The sequence below is a fragment of the Procambarus clarkii genome, chromosome 18 (assembly GCF_040958095.1).
Source record: "Procambarus clarkii isolate CNS0578487 chromosome 18, FALCON_Pclarkii_2.0, whole genome shotgun sequence".
Lineage (NCBI taxonomy): Eukaryota > Metazoa > Arthropoda > Malacostraca > Decapoda > Cambaridae > Procambarus > Procambarus clarkii.
In genome coordinates this window covers 1,662,492-1,675,475 of record NC_091167.1, presented here as the reverse complement: position 1 = coordinate 1,675,475, position 12,984 = coordinate 1,662,492, and the positions used below count along the sequence as shown (strand labels likewise).

The window sequence follows — 12,984 nt, the reverse complement described above, 5'->3', positions numbered from 1 at the left end:
CACCTATTGGAGCTGGATGTGAGAAAAGCTGTTGGGCTGGACAGAATCTCACTATGGGTATTGAAAGAGTGTGCAGGAGCACTTTGCTTGCCACTCTCCATAGTGTATAGTAGGTCACTAGAAACAGGGGACCTACCAGAAATATGGAAGACTGCTAATGTAGTACCAATATACAAAAAGGATGACAGATAAGAGACACTGAACTACAGGCCAGTGTCCTTAACTTGTATACCATGCAAGGTGATGGAGAAGATTGTGAGAAAAAACCTAGTAACACATCTGGAGAGAAGAGACTTCGTGACAACACATCAACATGGGTTCAGGGAGGGTAAATCTTGCCTTACAGGCTAGATAGAATTCTACAATCAGGTGACAAAGATTAAGCATGAAAGAGAAGGATGGGCGAACTGCATTTTTTTGGACTGTCGGAAAGCCTTTGACACAGTACCCCATAAAAGGTTGATGCATAAGCTGGAGAAACAGGCAGGAGTAACTGGTAGGGCGCTCCAGTGGATAAGGGAGTACCTAAGCAATAGGAAGCAAAGAGTTACAGTGAGGGGTGAGACCTCAGAATGGCGTGTAGTCACCAGTGGAATCCCACAGGGCTCTGTACTTGGACCTATCCTGTTTCTGATATACGTAAATGATCATCCATAGGGTATAGACTCATTCCGCTCAATGTTTGCTGACGACGCCAAAATTATGAGGAGGATTAAGACAGAGGAGGACAGCATGAGACTTCAAGAAGACCTGGACAGGCTGCAGGGATGGTCGAACTGGCTGTTAGAGTTTAACCCAAACAAATGCAATGTAATGAAGATAGGGGTAGGAAGCAGGAGATCAGATACAAGGTTTGATTTGGGAGATGAAATACTTCAAGAGTCAGAGAGAGAGAAAGACCTGGGGGTTGATATCACGCCAGACCTGTCCCCTGAAGCTCATATCAAGAGTATAACATCAGCAGCATATGCTAGGTTGGCTTACATAAGAACGGCCTTTAGGAACTTGTGTAAGGAATCTTTCAGAACATTATATACCATATATGTCAGACCAATCCTGGAGTATGCAGCTCCAGCATGGAGTCCATATCTAGTCAAGCATAAGACTAAACTGGAAAAGGTTCAAAGGTTTGCCACCAGACCAGTACCCGAGCTGAGAGGTATGAGCTACGAGGAGAGACTACGGGAATTAAACCTCAATTCGTTGGAAGACAGAAGAGTTAGGGGGGACATGATCACCACATTCAAGATTCTCAAGGGAATCGACAGGGTTGATAAAGACAGACTATTTAACACACGGGGCACACGCACTAGGGGACACAGGTGGAAACTGAGTGCCCAAATGAGCCACAGAGACATTAGAAAGAACTTTTTTAGTATCAGAGTGGTTGACAAATGGAATGCATTAGGAAGTGATGTGGTTGAGGCTGACTCCATACACAGTTTCAAGTGTAGATATGATAGAGCCCAATAGGCTCAGGAACCTGTACACCTGTTGATTGACGGTTGAGAGGCGGGACCAAAGAGCCAGAGCTCAACCCCCGCAAGCACAACTAGGTGAGTACAACTAGGTGAGTACACACACACAAACACACACACACACACACACACACACACACACACACACACACACACACACACACACACACACACACACACACACACACACACACCCACATGGAGGACCAGAAACATGGAGAGCTAAGCTGCTGGACGTGGCAACAAGAAACTTTCTAAGCCAGCACACCAAAGAACCAACAAGAATGAGAGGAGAAGATGAACCAGCAATGCTTGATTTGATATTTACCCTAAATGAATGGGATATAAGGGAAGTTAAGATGGAAGCGCCCTTGGGAATGAGTGACCACAGTGTATTGAACTTTGAGTACCTGGTAGAGCTAGGACTTATCTTCCCCCAAAAAGAACTAGGAATCAAAAGGCTGGCATACCGAAAGGAGAATTATGAACAGATGAGAAGTTTCCTAAGTGAAATACCTTGGGACACAGACCTCAGAGACAAGTCTGTACAGGGTATGATGGACTATGTTACCCAAAAGTGTCAGGAGGCAGTAAACAGGTTCATCCCGGCCCAAAGGGAAAAATCCGAGAAGCAACAGAAGAATCCATGGTATAATAGGGCATGTATGGAAGCGAAGAAACTGAACAAAAAGGCGTGGAGGAACTTCCGGAATAACAGAACACCAGAAAGCAGAGAGAGATACCAGAGAACCAGGAATGAGTACGTCAGGGTGAGAAGAGAAGCAGAGAAAAATTTTGAAAATGATATAGCAAACAAAGCCAAGACCGAACCAAAGCTACTCCACAGTCACATCAGAAGGAAAACAACAGTGAAAGAACAGGTATTGAAACTTAGAACAGGCGAGGACAGGTATACAGAGAATGACAGAGAGGTGTGTGAGGAACTCAACAAGAGGTTCCAGGAGGTCTTCACAATAGAACAAGGTGAGGTCACTGTGCTAGGAGAAAGGGAGGTAAACCAGGCGGCCTTGGAGGAGTTCGAAATTACGAGAGAGGAGGTCAAGAGACACCTGCTGGATCTGGATGTTGGAAAGGCTGTTGGTCCAGATGGGATCTCACCATGGGTACTGAAAGAGTGTGCAGAGGCACTTTGCCTGCCACTCTCCATAGTGTATAGTAAGTCACTAGAGACGGGAGACCTACCAGAAATATGGAAGACGGCGAATGTGGTCCCAATATACAAAAAGGGCGACAGACAAGAGGCACTGAACTACAGGCCAGTGCCCTTGACTTGTATACCATGCAAGGTGATGGAGAAGATCGTGAGAAAAAACCTGGTAACACATCTGGAGAGAAGGGACTTCGTGACAAATCGCCAACATGGATTCAGGGAGGGTAAATCTTGCCTTACAGGCTTGATAGAATTCTACGATCAGGTGACACAGATTAAGCAAGAAAGAGAGGGCTGGGCGGACTGCATTTTCTTGGATTGTCGGAAAGCCTTTGACACAGTACCGCATAAGAGGCTGGTACATAAGCTGGAGAGACAGGCAGGTGTAGCTGGTAAGGTGCTCCAGTGGATAAGGGAGTATCTAAGCAATAGGAAGCAGAGAGTTACGGTGAGGGGTGAGACCTCCGATTGGCGTGAAGTCACCAGTGGAGTCCCACAGGGCTCTGTACTCGGTCCTATCTTGTTTCTGATATATGTAAATGATCTCCCGGAGGGTATCGATTCGTTTCTCTCAATGTTTGCGGACGATGCTAAAATTATGAGAAGGATTAAAACAGAAGAGGACTGTTTGAGGCTTCAAGAAGACCTAGACAAGCTGAAGGAATGGTCGAACAAATGGTTGTTAGAGTTTAACCCAACCAAATGTAATGTAATGAAGATAGGTGTAGGGAGCAGGAGGCCAGATACAAGGTATCATCTGGGAGAGGAAATTCTTCAGGAGTCAGAGAAGGAAAAAGACTTGGGGGTTGATATCACGCCAGACCTGTCTCCTGCAGCACATATCAAGCGGATAACATCAGCGGCATATGCCAGGCTGGCCAACATACGAACGGCATTCAGAAACTTGTGCAAAGAATCATTCAGAACTTTGTATACCACATATGTCAGGCCAATCCTGGAGTATGCAGCCCCAGCATGGAGTCCATATCTAGTCAAGGATGAGACTAAACTGGAAAAGGTTCAAAGGTTTGCCACCAGACTAGTACCCGAGCTGAGAGGTATGAGCTACGAGGAGAGACTCCGGGAATTAAACCTCACTTCGCTGGAAGACAGAAGAGTTAGGAGGGACATGATCACCACATTCAAGATTCTGAAGGGGATTGATAGGGTAGATAAAGACAGTCTATTTAACACAAGGGGAACACGCACAAGGGGACACAGGTGGAAACTGAGTGCCCAAATGAGCCACAGAGATATTAGAAAGAACTTTTTTAGTGTCAGAGTGGTTGACAAATGGAATGCATTAGGAAGTGATGTGGTGGAGGCTGACTCCATACACAGTTTCAAGTGTAGATATGACAGAGCCCGATAGGCTCATGAATCTGTACACCTGTTGATTGACGGTTGAGAGGCGGGACCAAAGAGCCAGAGCTCAACCCCCGCAAACACAACTAGGTGAGTACACACACACACACACACACACACACACACACACACACACACACACACACACACACACACACACAAAGCGTGTGTGATCAGAGCGAAGCTGCTGATCATGGGGAACCTAAATCATGGAGAGATAAATTGGGAATCAAGGAATCCCCATGGAGGGGACGAAACGTGGGGAGCAAAATTAGTAGTTGTTATAGACAGGAATTTCCTAACACAACATGTGAAGGAAGACACAAGGGAAAGAAGAGGCGATGCACCGAGCCTATTAACCTGATTTTCACCCAGAACGTAGAAGATATCGAGAATTTAGAGCATGAAATACCTCTAGGGGCCAGTGACCATTGTGTCCTAGTCTTTGACTACATGATGGAATTCAAACTTATGACCATGGGACAAGAGATCTGGGAAAGGAGAGTTGACTACAGGAAAGGGGACTATAAGAGGATAAGGGACTATCTGGGTGAAGTGCAGTGGGAGGAAGAAATTAGAGGAAAAACAGTCCAAGATATGATGGACCTAGTCATACAGAAATGCCAGGAGGCCGAAGAGAGATTTATACCAACAGTAAAGGGAAAAAATAAGAAGGAATATAATAACCCATGGTTTAATAAACAGTGTCAGGAAGCAAAAATGGCCAGCAGGCGGGAGTGGAGGAAGTACAGAAGACAAAGGACAGAGGACAACAGGATCAGATACAACAGAGCTAGGAACGATTACATTAACATAAGACGAACATCGGAAAGGGACTATGAGAACGATATTGCAATCAAAGCGAAAAAACAACCTAAGTTACTACACAGTCATATAAGAAGAAAAATGTCGGTGAACGACCAAGTGACAAGACTAAGGAAGACAGAGGGGGCATATACTGAAAGTGACAAGGAAATCTGCGAGGCACTGAATGCCAGTTTCCATGGAGTGTTTACTACCGAGCCTGAGCAGCTCCCATTGTTGAAAGGGGTTACCCTAGATGAAAGACTATCAGATATAGAGGTGACAGCAGAGGAGGTAATGAAACAGTTGACAACTCTAGATGCAACTAAAGCAGTTGGACCAGACAAAGTATCACCGTGGATACTAAAAGAATCAGCACAGGCCCTCAGCGTGCCTCTGGCAATGATCTTTAATGAGTCACTTATGTCAGGAGAATTGCCCAGTAGCTGGAAGAAGGCAAATGTCGTGCCGATCTTCAAGAAAGGTGATAGGGAGGAGGCACTTAACTATAGACCTGTATCACTGACAAGCATCCCCCTGTAAAATACTGGAAAGAATAATTAGGCTACGACTGGTTGCAAACCTGGAGAACATTAGGTTTGTGAACAAACATCAACATGGTTTCTGGACAGGGAAATCGTGCCTAACAAACCTTCTGGAATTCTGTGATAAAATAACGAGGATAAGACAGGACAGAGATGGTTGGGCAGACTGCATATTTCTGGACTGCCAAAAAGCCTTTGATACAGTACCGCACATGAGACTGCTGTTCAAGCTCGAGAGGCAGGCGGGGGTGGGGGGAAAGGTCCTAGCATGGATAAGTAACAGGAAGGAGCCAAAGAGTTACGGTAAGGAGCGAGAAGTCGGACTGGCGAACAGTAACAAGTGGAGTACCACAAGGATCGGTGCTGGGACCAATCCTATTTCTTGTATATGTTAACGACATGTTTACAGGCGTAGAGTCCTACATATCGATGTTTGCGGATGACGCAAAGTTGATGAGAAGAGTTGTAACAGATGAGGATTGCAGGATCCTCCAAGAGGACCTGAACAGGTTGCAGAGATGGTCAGAGAAATAGCTACTGGAATTCAACACGAGCAAATGTAAAGTTATGGAAATGGGACTAGGAGATAGGAGACCAAAGGGACAGTACACAATGAAGGGGAACAGCCTACCTGTGACGACGCGCGAAAGAGACCTGGGGGTGGACGTAACACCTAATCTATCTCCTGAGGCACATATAAATAGGATAACGACAGCAGCGTACTCTACTCTGGCAAAAGTTAGATCATCATTCAGAAACCTAAGTAAGGAGGCATTTAGGGCGCTTTACACTGCCTACGTGAGGTCAGTCTTAGAGTATGCCGCCTCATCATGGAGTCCCTATCTGAAGAAGCATATAATGAAACTGGAAAAGGTTCAGAGGTTTGCAACGAGACTCGTCCCAGAGCTACGACGGATGGGGTATGAGGAGCGCCTGAGGGAACTGTGCCTTACGACACTAGAAAGAAGAAGGGAGAGGGGGGGACATGATAGGAACGTATAAGATACTCAGAGGGATTGACAGAGTGGACATAGACGAAATGTTCACACGGAATAGTAACAGAACGAGGGGTCATGGATGGAAGCTTGAAACTCAGATGAGTCACAGAGATGTTAGGAAGTTTTCTTTTAGCGTGAGAGTAGTGGGAAAATGGAATGCACTTCAGGAACAGGTTGTGGAAGCAAATACTATTCATAATTTTAAAACCAGGTATGATAGGGAAATGGGACAGGAGTCATTGCTGTAAACAACCGATGCTCGAAAGGCGGGATCCAAGAGTCAATGCTCGATCCTGCAGACACAACTAGGCGAGTACAACTAGGTGAGTACACACACACACACACACACACACACACACACACACACACACACACACACACACACACACACACACACACACACACACACACACACACAGAAGAGTAAGGGGAGACATGATCACTACCTACAAAATCCTCAGGGAAATTGACAGGGTAGCTAAGGATAAACTGTTTAACACAGGTGGTACACGAACAAGGAGACACAGGTGAAAACTGAGTGTCAGAGTGGGTGACAAATGGAATGCATTAGGAAGTGATGTGGTGGAGGCTGACTCCATACACAGTTTCAAGTGTAGATATGATAGAGTCCAATAGGCTAAGGAACCTGTACACCTGTTGATTGACGGTTGAGAGGCGGGACTAAAGAGCCAGAGCTCAACCCCCGCAAGCACAATTAGGTGAGTACACACACACACACACTGCACACATTAACTGGTAAGGTGCTCCAGTGGATAAGGGAGTACCTAAGCAATAGGAAGCAGAGAGTTACAGTGAGGGGTGAGACCTCAGATTGGAGTGAAGTCACCAGTGGAGTCCCACAGGGCTCTGTATTTGGACCTATCCTGTTTCTGATATACGTAAAAGATCTCCCAGAGGGTATAGACTCATTCCTCTCAATGTTTGCTGACGACGCCAAAATTATGAGAAGGATTAAGACAGAGGAGGACAGCTTGAGGCTTCAAGAAGACCTGGACAAGCTGCGGGAATGGTCGAACAAATGGCTGTTAGAGTTTAACCCGAGCAAATATAATGTAATGAAGATAGGGGTAGGAAGCAGGAGACCAGATACAAGGTACCATTTGGGAGATGAAATACTCCAAGAGTCAGAGAGAGAGAGAAAGACCTGGGGGTTGATATCACGCCAGACCTGTCCCCTGAAGCTCATATCAAGAGGATAATATTAGCAGCATATGCCAGGTTGGCTAACATAAGAACGGCCTTTAGAAACCTGTGTAAGGAATCTTTCAGAACATTATATACCACATATGTCAGACCAACCCTGGAGTATGCGACTCCAGCATGGGGTCCATATCTAGTCAAGCATAAGACTAAACTGGAAAAGGTTCAAAGGTTAGCCACCAGACTAGTACCCGAGCTGAGAGGTATGAGCTACGAGGAGAGACTACGGGAATTAAACCTCACTTCGTTGGAAGACAGAAGAGTTAGGGGGGGAACATGATCACCACATTCAAGATTCTCAAGGAAATCAACAGGGTTGATATAGACAGGCTGTTTAACACAAGGGGCACATGCACTAGGGGACACAGGTGGAAACTGAGTGCCCAAATGAGCCACAGAGATATTAGAAAGAACTTTTTTAGTGTCAGAGTGGTTGACAAATGGAATGCATAAGGAAGCGATGTGGTGGAGGCTGACTCCATACACAGTTTCAAGTGTAGATATGATAGAGCCCAATAGGCTCAGGAACCTGTACACTTGTTGATTGACAGTTGAGAAGTGGGACCAGAAGAGCCAGAGCTCAACACTCGCAAGCACAACTAGGTGAGTACACACACACACACACACACACACACACACACACACACACACACACACACACACACACACACACACACACACACACACACACAGGAAGCAGTCCGTAGCAGCTGTCTAACTCCCAGGTACATTAACTCGCCATTTACTGCTAGGTAACAGGCGAATCAGGGTGAAAGAAACTTTGCCATTTGTTTCTGCCATCACTGGGGATCGAACCCGGACCATAGAATTACGAGTCCAGAGCGCTGTCTACTCAGCTATCAGGCCCCCGTTATAGATGTACTCACCTAGTTGTGCTTACGGGGGTTGAGCTTTGGGTCTTCGGTCCCGCCTCTCAACTGTCAGTCAACTGGTGTACAAATTCCTGAGCCTACTGGGCTCTATCATATCTACATTTGAAACTGTGTATGGAGTCAGCCTCCACCACATCACTGCCTAGTGCATTTTATTTACTAACTACTCTGACTCTGAAAATGTTCTTTCTAATGTCTCTGTGGCTCATTTGGGTACTCAGCTTCCACCTGTGTCCCCTTGTGTGTGTACCATCCCACGTTAAATAATCTATCTCTGTCTACCCTGTCAATTCCCCTTAGAATCTTGTATATGGTGATCATGTCTCCCCGAGCTCTTCTGTCTTCCAGCGACGTGAGGTGCAGTTTCCTCAGCCTTTCCTCGTAACTCATGCCTCTTAGTTCTCGGATTAGTCTAGTGACATACCTCTGAACTTTTTCCAGTTTCATCCAAGGTACGTGCTTCATGCTGGGGCCGCATACTCCAGGATTGGTGTTACATATGTAGTATACAAGGTTCTGATAGAGTCCTTACACAAGTTTCTGAAGGCAGTTCTGATGTTAGCCAGCCTCGCATACGCTGCCGATGTTATTCTTTTGATGTGGGCTTCAGGGTTTGATGTGATATCAACTCCTAGATCTTTCTGTCCGTTTCATGAAGGACTTCATCTCCCATTCTGTATCATGTGTCTGGCCTCCTATTTCCTCCCCCTAGTTTCATTACCTTACATTTACCTGGGTTGAAGTGTATGTGGCTGTGTGTGTATATGTCTGTGATTGGGTGTGGGAATGTTTTTGACTGTGTGTGCATGTGTGTACTCACCTATTTATACTCACCTATTGTACTCACCTATTTGTGCTCACCTATTTGTGCCTGCAGGATCGAGTATTGACTCTTGGATCCCACCTTTCTAGCCATCGGTTGTTTACAGCAATAACTTCTGTCCCATTTCCCTATCATACCTAGTTTTAAAATTATGAATACAGTTTGCTTCCACAACCTGCTCCTTAAGTGCATTCCATTTTTCCATTACTCTCATGCTAAAAGAATACTTCCTACATCTCTGTGACTCATCTGATTTTCCAGCTTCCACCCATGTCCCCTCGTTCTGTAACTATTACGTGTGAACATTTCATCTATTTCCACTTTGTCAATTTCCCTAAGTATTTTCTACGTTCCTATCATATCCCCCTTCTCCCTTCTTTTTTCTAGTGTCGTAAGGCTCAGTTCCTTCAGGCGCTCTTCATACCCCATTCCTCTTAACGCTGGGACGTGCCTCGTCGCAAACTTCTGAATCTTTTCCAGTTTCCATACGTGTTTCTTCAGGTGGGGACTCCATGATGGCACAGCATACTCTAAGATTGGTCTCACGTACCAATGGGGCGCCTGACAGCTGGGTGGACAGCGCTTCGGATTCGTAGTCCTGAGGTTCCGGCTTCGACAAATGGGCAAAATGTTTCTTTCACCCTGATACCACCCTGTTACCTAGCAGTGAATAGGTACCTGGGTGTTAGACAGCTGCTACGGGCTGCTTCCTGGGGGTGGAGGCCTGGTCGAGGACCGGGCCGCGGGGACACTAAGCCCTGAAATCATCTCAAGATAACCTCAAGATAACGTAGGCAGTGTAAAGTGTCCTAAAAGCCTTCTCGCTTAGTTTTCTGAATGATGTTATAACTTTTGCCAGTGTAGAGTACGCTGCTGTCATATGGGTGTGCATATGTCTTTGGTTGCATGTGCGTAACCATAACTTACGCACACGCAACTTGAACCATAACTTGTTCCCTCCATCCCGGGCACAAAATGTTCTACCCAAATACCTCACCTGGGAATCACCCACAACCAAAATTCCCTTCCTTCCTTCACCGGCGCTCCCTCCGTTGACTTACTTTTCGGGTGAACTGCGGGCTTCCTACGGGATATTAGAATGACCTTACTTTAATCCCTCTCCTTCTATGCAATATTTCTTCCTCTTTATCCTACAGCTTTGATCGTTTTCTTGTGTAAATCATTACTTAATGTTTAACTTAAAATCATTTCCCTCTCCTGTTTTATAGCAGGAACCGTTTACGAACCGTTCTGCTGGAACGGTTCAGCAGGAATCGTTCCAGCAGAACTCGCTTCATTTATATACAAATATCTCGTTATCTCGCTTCATGCAGGTCGGCGTTCAATCCCCGACTGTCCAATTAGTTGGGCACCATTCCTTCCCCCCCCCCCCCCCGTCCCATCCCAAATCCTTATCCTGACCCCTTCCCAGTGCTATATAGTCGTAATGGCTTGGCGCTTTCTCCTGATAATTCCCTTCCCTTTTCTTCTAGCGGCAGCTCAAATTCACAGCGGGTGTGAAATTGTTGTTAACATCTTGCTACTGCAATTAGTAATTTTGTACAAATTAACTGGTTAAGTGGTAATCAATGAGCAAATTAATAAACAAACATTGAAGATATTAAAGTCCCCAGGGCCACAATAGTGTTTGCCAGAGCTTGTAAAAGAGCTTGCAGAGCCCCTATCTTGTTATTGAACAAATGGTTAGAGTCTAGCAGAGTTCAGGAGCCGGGGAGGGTTGCTTATGTAGTTCTCATATTCAAGAATGGAAATAGATTTCTTGCAATGGACATTGCAAGAGATCATTGTCCAATTAGCTTAATATTCATTGTAGGTACATTGCTTGAACTGATAGTCACAAAATTCATTTGTTTGTCTTTAAAGACATGGATTAATAAATGAAACACAATGTAGTTTCACTAAGAACAGACCATGTTTAGTTAAATTACTTTCACTCTTGTCTTGTTTATTTTAAGCAGTTAATTACAAAGAATATCTGGGGGGGGGGGGGAGGGTCATGATTAGTAGAAATTTAAAGCCAAAAAATTTGTATATGAATGTATGATTTATGCAGTACAGTTTTGGTCATCATACTTTAGGATTAACATCAATTCACTAGAACGAGTTCAGCGAAGGGTAAGTAAGTTTATCCCACAAACTAGAAACATTCCATATTAAGAAAGGTTGAAAAATTTAGTTAACATTCGGTAGAAAAGTGAAGAGTTAAGAGTGACAGAAATGAATGGGCATAACAAGGAGGATTGTAATAAGCTATTAAATATATCAACGCAAAATAGAACACGAAATAATGGATATAAATTGAATGGGTTTAAATTTATAAAAGACCTGGGTAAATACTAGTTTGAAAACAGAGTTGTTGATTTGTGGAACAAATTACGAGGTTACATAATAAACGTGGGATCCCTTGATGGTTTCAAGCGTAGGATAGACATAGATAGATGAGGTTGGGTGGATATAAACAGGAGCTGCCACGAGTAAGGCAATAGTCCTTCTGCAGCGTCCTTAATTCTTGTTCTCATGTTCATAAAGGTGGTATTGACTGCCAGCTTCTCATGGTGGAAGTTGGCGAGTATGAGGCCAAAGGCAAGCCAAGTAATGAGCTGCGATATTGTAACAATTGACATGCAGGCTTATTGCATTCTGATAATTATTGCATTAACAATTTGTTTCAGGCTGTTCTGCGGTACAACATTCCTGAGGCTGAGGCGAGTGACGCCTTCGACATGACCGTCAACACAAACACCGAGCCGGATGAGAAGTGCGTGACCAAGCGCATCACTGTGTGCGCCTCCTACCGCCTCCCGGACGGCAAGTCCAATATGGCCGTCATTGAGGTCAATCTCATTTCTGGTTACATCCCAGAGAAAGATGATCTGAAGGAACTTCTTAAAAAGGATAAAAATATAAAGCGATATGATGTAGATGGCAGCAAGATAGCTTTCTATATTGAAGAATTAACTGCTAAAGACACTTGTGCAAACTTCCGTGTAATAAGAGACATAGAGGTGGAGGAGGTCAAGCCCGGCACAGTGCGTCTCTATGACTACTATCAGCCAGAGTTCCAGATCTCAAAGGTCAGTCCATCGTTCCGGGTTGTCTTTCCTTCCTCATCTTTCCTCAACAACAAAATGCTATTGTTTATTCTGCTAAATATTTAAAACTTAAATATAAAAAAATGAAATTAAATGAATTGACTTTCCGATAGAATATAATTTTTTGTAATAATTAAATTTGTCGTATTTAAAATGTATTGCATCACATTTTTATTACTGGAATAGTTTCCAGTTTCAGTACAAATTGATTTTGCTCTGTAGCTTTTGAACTATTTATGTGTTCTTTCATAGGACTCCTACGTTATAGCCAGACCGAAATTGTACTTACAGATCTCTTAGAGCTTATGTATAGTTATGGGTTGAATGCAACGAAATGGCCCTTTTTGGCCGGCCTAAATAGCTTGCCAGGCCCCGGCACTACTGACCCGTCACACCTCTAGACGTGTTCCCACCCACCCGGACACAGGAAAATAATCTAATGAGCTTATAGTGGCGATAGGGATCCTAGAACAACCTCATAATCGGTAAATACTGCCCAGGAAGTACTTGTGAACGAAGACAAATTGGGTGTCATTATGAGAGAGAACAGGAAAGAAGGGAAGAAGTAGGTTG

At 44.6% G+C, this 12,984-nt stretch overlaps 1 protein-coding gene across 1 annotated transcript in view; it reads left to right on the top strand.

Annotated features, from left to right (window-relative positions):
* LOC123749092 (murinoglobulin-1-like) overlaps nt 1–12,984 on the top strand; it is a 267,218-nt gene that overhangs the window by 240,386 nt on the left and 13,848 nt on the right. The window contains exon 26 of the mRNA XM_069326609.1: nt 11,992–12,393. Within this exon, the coding sequence (XP_069182710.1) occupies nt 11,992–12,393 (402 nt within the window). The remainder of the gene's footprint in view (nt 1–11,991; nt 12,394–12,984) is intronic.